General features: G+C 39.8%; 1 protein-coding gene and 1 pseudogene across 1 annotated transcript in view; both read right to left on the bottom strand.

The window, feature by feature from the left end:
- Positions 1-838: 838 nt before the first annotated feature.
- Positions 839-1,823, bottom strand: LOC137844551 (olfactory receptor 10A7-like; annotated as a pseudogene).
- A 4,853-nt stretch (positions 1,824-6,676) lies between these two features.
- The window catches only part of LOC137844264 (olfactory receptor 4D1-like), a gene marked incomplete at its 5' end in the record, with an annotated part of 1,447 nt that continues 624 nt past the window's right edge, over positions 6,677-7,499 (bottom strand). Inside the window, one exon of the mRNA XM_068660465.1 lies at positions 6,677-7,499. Within this exon, the coding sequence (XP_068516566.1) occupies positions 6,677-7,499 (823 nt within the window).

The raw sequence follows: 7,499 nt of genomic DNA on the forward strand, positions 1-7,499 counted from the left end.
CTCTTCTCTTCTCTTCTCTTCTCTTCTCTTCTCTTCTCTCTCTTCCTCTTCTCTTCTCTTCTCTTCTCTTCTCTTCTCTTCTCTTCTCTTCTCTTCTCTTCTCTTCTCTTCTCTTCTCTTCTCTTCTCTCTCTTCTCTTCTCTTCTCTTCTCTTCTCTTCTCAAAACAAGTATTGTTTCTTCTTCTTCTCTTCCCTTTCCCCCCCTGTCAAATAATGCGATGCTCATTACCCAAGCCCCAAGTGGTAAGATGAGGGGAAATGAACTCAAGCTGTGCCAGGGAAGGTTTACATTGGATATTAGGAGAAATTTAACTACTGCAAGGGTTGTGCATCATTGGAATAGGCTACCCAGGAAAGTGGTTGAGTCACCATCCTTGGAGGTCTTCAAGAAAAGTGTAGATAAAAAACTCAGTAGCATGGTTTAGTGGTGGACTTTAGTACTAAGTTAAAGGTTGGACTAGGTGATCTTAGAGGTCTTTTCCAACCTGAATGATTGTATGATCTATTACAAGATGTTGGGAGTATGTGGAGGGTGGAGAATTTTTGTTTGTCTATGAAATAAAGAATATTTCTTTCATAAAGCAATAAAATTAAAAAAAAAAAAAAAATAGAGAGAAAAATCTTCATCTCTAGCATCTGATACAAGGTGATGCATTATGAATACTGAATTAGTAAGTTTCATATACACTCATACTGGACAAAAGAAGCAAAAACTTCCTGAGTGCACTTTGAGATACATCCAATTTCCTAGTGTTTCAAGTTGTCAGGACATTTAAAAACAGTTGAACATAAAAGAAACATACAGTCCAAATATGCAGAGGAGAAGAAAGATTCCTTTCAAGCAGCATAAGTTTATATCTTACTCAGCTCAGCTATAATTTTGACTAGTGCTCCTTTCACTTCTTTGTTCCTCAGGCTGTAAATCAAGGGGTTTAATGTAGGAATTATGACTGTGTAAAAGAGAGCTATGATTTTCTTAGTGTCTTGTGAATTACTGGACTTGGGCTGTAAGTAAATCAAGGTCCCACTACCATAATATAGTGTTACAACAATAAGGTGTGAAAAACAGGTGGAGAAAGTCTTGCATCTTCCCTCTGCAGAGGAAATCTTCAGAATGCTGGAGATGATGCAGGCATAGGATACCAGGATGAGACAAAACGGTGTAAAGATGACCAGCACTGTGGCTGTAATTATCTGCTTCTCATAGAAGGAGGTGTCAGTGCAGGAGAGCATAATGATTGGTGGAATATCACAGAAGAAGTAGTTAATCTTGTTGGGCCCACAAAATGGCAATGTGAACACCCAAACTGTCTGCACCACAGACACAACATTACCACTAGCACATGACAGCAGGACTAGGAAAAAACAAGCTCTGCTGTTCAATATCTAAGGGGGTTGCATATGGCCACATAGCGGTCATAGGCCATGGCTGCCAACAGGTAGCATTCGGTAGCTCCTAAGAAAATCACAAAGTAGAGTTGTGTGGCACAGCCCACATAGGAAATTCTCCTCTCCTCTGACAGGAAGTTTACTAACATCTTGGGAACAACAATGGATGCTGTAGAAACATCCAGGAAGGATAAGACCCGGAGGAAGAAGTACATGGGCATGTGGAGGTTGGGATGCACTGTGGCAATGAAGAAGAGAAGATTTCCAGTGATAGTGAATGTATAAATCAAGCAGAATGTGAAGAACAGCAGGTTCTGCAGTTCTGGGTGGTTAGACAATCCAGAGAGGACAAATTCTGTCAGAAGAGTATGGTTTCCTAGTTCTGGTCTTTCTGCTGACTTCATCTGGGAGGAATCAAATGGACAGGGTGTCAGAGGAGTAGTCACTGCAATGAGATCAGAGCATTTCAGCCAGTTACTGAAGCAAGGAGCCTCTGGGAATCCCTTGGGAGGCATTGGATTGAGGGTTACCACTCTGGAGATGGCTTTGCTGAACAAAGAAGGCAATTGCTGTGTGTGCTGTAAGAGTGTAACACTGGTGTTCACTAAGTTTCATAGCGTGGGAGACTGACCCAAACATACAACTATTAGTAGTTGGTATTTAAGGGTTTGCTTCATTACAGGCGTAGGGTTAATTGCCAAGAACATGTGCTCCCCCAGATGTCAGGTTAGTGGTCCCAAATGGTTCCATGGGAATTCCCTGCACTAAAGACAAAGCCCAGCTGGCAACAAAAACACTGACGAAAGAAAGAGAGAAAGAGAGAAGAGAGAAGAAGAGAGAGAGAAAGAGAGAAAGAGAGAAAGAGAGAAAGAGAGAAAGAGAGAGAGAGAGAGAGAGAGAGAGAGAGAGAGAGAAAGAAAGAAAGAAAGAAAGAAAGAAAGAAAGAAGAAAGAAAGAAAGAGAAAGAAAGAAAGAAAGAAAGAAAGAAAGAAAGAAAGAAAGAAAGAAAGAAAGAAAGAAGAAAGAAGGAAGGAAGGAAAGAAGGAAAGAAAGAAAGAAAAGGAATACAACAAAGCAAAACCAAGTAGCCTTTGTCTATTCTTTCTGTTAACAAAAGAAGGGATAATAAAGATACCCACAGAGAACACCAATACGGCATAAAGAGTGAAGTTCAGTGCTGTCTGCCTCATTAGTCACATTGATTCATTATCCTGAAGAGTGCCTCTATGTGTGTGATGCAGATGGAGCACTATGCAGCACTGTGCCAACTGTGGCAGCTTCATGTTTTGTTACTGCCCAGAAGGGGAAACTGAGAGAAAGAGAGAGAAGAGATTAGACTGCCACAGCAGAGCAAATGGTCATTAACTCTGCATTCTCCAGGCTCAAGTTCTGTTACCTAGGGGGGAACCCAGCATTGGACTACACTAGTGAATCTCAAGGCACAAAATGTTCTTTGGTGGCAGAAGTGTATCCTTATATGGAGAGAGAGTGGTGCGGAAGTACATTTTCCACAATACATATAGGGACCTTGTCAAGAGATCACAACAAAAGAGAATAATACATTATCAAAACAAGAGCAATGCTCACAACCCTTTTGTAAATACTTAATCCAATTTCTCTGTCTGCTGTATCTTACCCTTTTGCTGCCCTTTTGTCTGTGGGTTTTCTAACATGAACAAGGAAGTCAAAGTTGTGGACGTGGGAGCCACAGATGATTTTAATTTATATATAAAATAAGGGAACTCTTAATATCTTCAGGCATTTAAAAATCTAATGTATTTGAAGGGAATCTTTGTGGTTTTCATTGTTTCTATTGGCATGGAAATGAAAGAATAGTACATTACTGAAGTTCCAGTTTTGAGAGAGACCTCAATATAGCCTACTCAGAATAGAGAAGAACTTTAAAAGTTACCCTTAGACTGTAAGGACTCGTATTTACAATACTTTTCTTAACTTTTGAGGTCCAAGTAGCTGAAGTAGAATCTGCCTAAGCTCTTTGATCATTTACAAAGTTTTAACCTATTGCCTTGGTACAAAGTTTTAACCTATTGCCTTGGTTTAGCTTTTAATTAAAGTTAATTAAATTCATGGCAGTCATTGCTTTACTGATAGGTTAGTGTTTTATTACCTGATGAAAAACACCTGTGAAGAACAATTCTTACTTTGTGTACTTCTTTTTTAGTAACTATGAGGACTTACAAGTTTTGGTCTTAATACTTCTTTTTGGTCTTAGTACTTCCTTAGTACTTCCTTTGTATAATAACAATAGGCATTTTGAAGTAAGTGTCTTACCTTCGGCAGCCCTGCCGTACAGTGTCTCCAAAACGGGTTAGGTGATTTTCACTAGAAGAATTTCCTTTTTTTTTTCTTCTTACGTTACAGACAGCATTGGACCGATGATACCTACAGCCAGCTTACATTGCAGTGTCCCCTCACAAAGCTTACATTTTTGTTGGTTTGGTTTGGTTTGGTTTGGTTTGTTTCTTGGCCAAGAGAACATCTGATCTACCTCTGAGTCATCATTTACTCCGAGTTTAAGTAGACTCTCTTGAAATCCCTATTTCCCTTTTGGGTGGGATCTATTTCAGATGACTTTGGAACTGTAGAAGTTGGTTGATCTGAACTTGAGGCTCCCTCTGTAGACAATGGGAGGGAGCGAGCCAATTCCATACTTCTAATAGTAGATTAAATGCTATTTTGAGTGGCAAACTTCTCTTACTTGTCTGTAAAGGGGGATCAGAGTGACTTCTTCAGACTTAAGCATATCATGTTTTACATGTTTAATGCTATGAATTGTGCATCCTGAAAGAGTTGATGATCATTGTTAACCAAGAGGGTGTGAAAAATAGCTGAAAACATCAAAAGATGTGTGATTCAAGTGATATAACTATGGGAGAGAAAGCTTTGTTTTAGCCCTACCTTAACCACTGATCTAGTCTGCTGTCTTTGTCTATTTGGACTGGATGCTTTTAGGGGCTGTAGCTGACATTTCATTCATTTCTAGCTAATTATTTTGAATCTTCAGTCTTACCTACTTTTTAACTTTGAATCCTTCCCTTCCCTTCCCTTCCCTTCCCTTCCCTTCCCTTCCCTTCCCTTCCCTTCCCTTCCCTTCCCTTCCCTTCCCTTCCCTTCCCTTCCCTTCCCTTCCCTTCCCTTCCCTTCCCTTCCCTTCCCTTCCCTTCCCTTCCCTTCCCTTCCCTTCCCTTCCCAGGCAAAAAAAAACTTGAAAGGCAAGTTTTACAATGACATGTCACTCCCAGAAAGAACTGAGACATCAGAATTCATTTCTGAAACAACCTCAAAGACACCAGTATCAAAGACTACGGCATTGAGTGGGTATATCACATCCCCTGTCATGCACAAGCCTCTGGAAAAAATGGAAAAATACAATGGACTGTTAAAGACTACACTAAGAGAAATGGGTGCTGGGACATTCAGACACTGGAATATGCATTTGGAAAAAGCCACCTGCTCAGTCAACGCTAGGAAATCTGCCAGTTGATCTGACCCTGCCCAGTCAAAATTTTATTTAACGTAGAATGGGATAAAGTCCCTGTAATGCACATAAAAACAAAACAAGCAAACAAACAACAACAACAAACTACACGCTGACAAAGACAGTCTTGGTTATTCCTGCCTCAGGCAAGAGCAAACCAAAGAAGAATGAATTTTGATGGAAGTAAAGTGCAGCAATGATACAACTGGAGAAGTATCGTAGTATTGCACCAGAGCTGGTCTCTGCATGCAAAAATTTAACACCACACACCACCTCTTCTACCCTGAAAGACCATTATGTCTGATGGAGCCCAAAGTCATGAAAGCTACAGCCCTTGCATAGAGGGCTGAACCACAGAGGGATAGTCCATAGACCAAGCGATATCTGTGTGTATATATCAAAAGGCTGGAAAGGTGGTGATGATTAATGAGAATGTTTTGGAAACTGTGACACCTGACCATGACATAAATGGTATAGAATAAGAGGTGGATATTGCCCTGGTTTTGGCTAGGACAGAGTTAATTTTCTTCATAGTGGCTGCTATGGTGCCATGTTTTGGATGTAGGAGGAAAATAATGCTGATAAGACACTGGTGTTTCAGTTGTGGCTAAGCAGTTCTTACCCTAAGCCAAGGGCTTTTCAGCTTCTCATACTGCCCTGGTAGTGAGGAAGCTTAGAATCCACAAGAAATTGTGAGGGGACGCAGCCAGGACAGCTGACCCAAACTGAGCAGAGGAGTGTTCCATACCATATGACACCACACTGAGCAATAAAACTGCAGGGAGTTGACCAAGGGGGCTACCATTATCTGGGGACAGGTTTGGCATGAGTTGGGTGTTAGCGAGAAACTGTGTTGCGTATCACTTGTTTTTTGTATTCTTCCCCCTCTCCCCCATTTTCTTTCCTATTAAACTGTCTTTATCTCAACCCATGAGTTTTATCTGTGTGGTACTTAGCTGCTGGCTGGGTTAAACCACAGCACACTGGCTGTCCAGGTCTCCAAGTACCCAGCGAAAAATCCTAAAATCTGAATAAGTCTGTGATGAACCTTTGCCTCTTCTGTGATGGAACACAGTGGCATAAACTAAATTAAACTAAACTAAATTGCAGTAAATACCTGTATATTAAATAAGACTCTCCCATTCTTATGCAATAGCTTTGTTCTCTGTTCATCACTCCTTAATTTCCTGGACTACTATATTATTGTGATAACGATAAATTACCAATATTTCACGCAATGCATTGATCTGAACAAAGAATATTTCTTAAAAGAAAGTTTGGAGATTTTGAAAATTTTGAAATAGAACATGCTTTCAAAAGCAATCAAAAATATTTTCATGCTTATTGTCAAGTCTTATGTTCTGCATTTTTTCATCTGATCACAAATAGTCCACATGAAAAGAAAATCAAAACGAAAACAAAGAAACAAACAAAAAACAAATCTGGAACAACCATATATAAGTTCCCTAGAATTTTTTAAAAAATAGAAACTTAAAAAATAACTGGAACCTTAGTAAAATGAACTACTGTAATGGACAAGGGATGTTTTCATTGGTTTAATTCGTGTTGTTGATTTTCAGTTTTCATACAGGTTCATTGCTTTATTAGTCTACAACCACTTTGATTTCCTATCAGCTGTTACCTTCAGAGACAGCATCTTAGTCTTGCATCAATTGTTATTTAAATTTCTTTCTATGATTCTATGATTCTTCTTCTAAAGCAAAAATCAGTTATTAACACATTATCTAACTTCGCTTTTACATTTCTCTGTAAAAGAAAACAACCATCTAAGAAAGGAATGACAGTTGTGAATTTCTCATTCTGAGAAAGACATTGTTGAGAAATTTCTTGATGGCATTCTTCATCTCTGTGTTCCTTAATGTGTAGATTACGGGATTCAGCATTGGGGTGATGATAGTATAAAGAGACGACATGGCTTTGTCCGCCACAAACTTTTTGAATGGCCATGCATAGATGAAGATGCAGGGTACAAAATGGATGCTCACCACTGCAACTTGGGCTCCACAAGTGGAAAAGGCTTTGTGCTTCCCTTGTGTGATATGTGCCCTGATTTTGACCAAGATGACAACATGTGACACAATCAGGACAATAAATATGAGGATCATAAGCAGTCCGCTGTTGGAAACCATGAGCAACTCAACCGCATAGATATTTGTACAGGCTAGTTTGATTACCTGTGGGAAATCGCAGTAGAAATTGTCTAGTAAATTTGGTCCACAGAATGGCAACTGAATGATCAGTGCTACCTGCACAATAGAATGAACAAATCCCCCTATCCATGCTCCTGCAACCAGGCCAAGGCAAACATTGTGATTCATGATATTTAAGTACTGCAAAGGTTTATGAACAGCCACATACCGATCCAGAGTCATCACTGTGAGGATGACAACCACAGCACCTCCTGTGAAATGGAAGAAGAAAATCTGTGCAATGCATCCTCCAAAATTAATGGACTTATACTCAGACAGGAAGTCCCATAGCATCTTGGGCAGAGTCACTGAGGATTCGCTGAGGTCTATGAGGGCTAAATTTCCTAGAAAAAAGTACATAGGCTTGTGAAGCTCTTGATCTATGATTACTGTGATGATG

This window comes from Anas acuta, chromosome 25 (genome assembly GCF_963932015.1).
Source record: "Anas acuta chromosome 25, bAnaAcu1.1, whole genome shotgun sequence".
NCBI classification, from domain to species: Eukaryota; Metazoa; Chordata; class Aves; order Anseriformes; family Anatidae; genus Anas; species Anas acuta.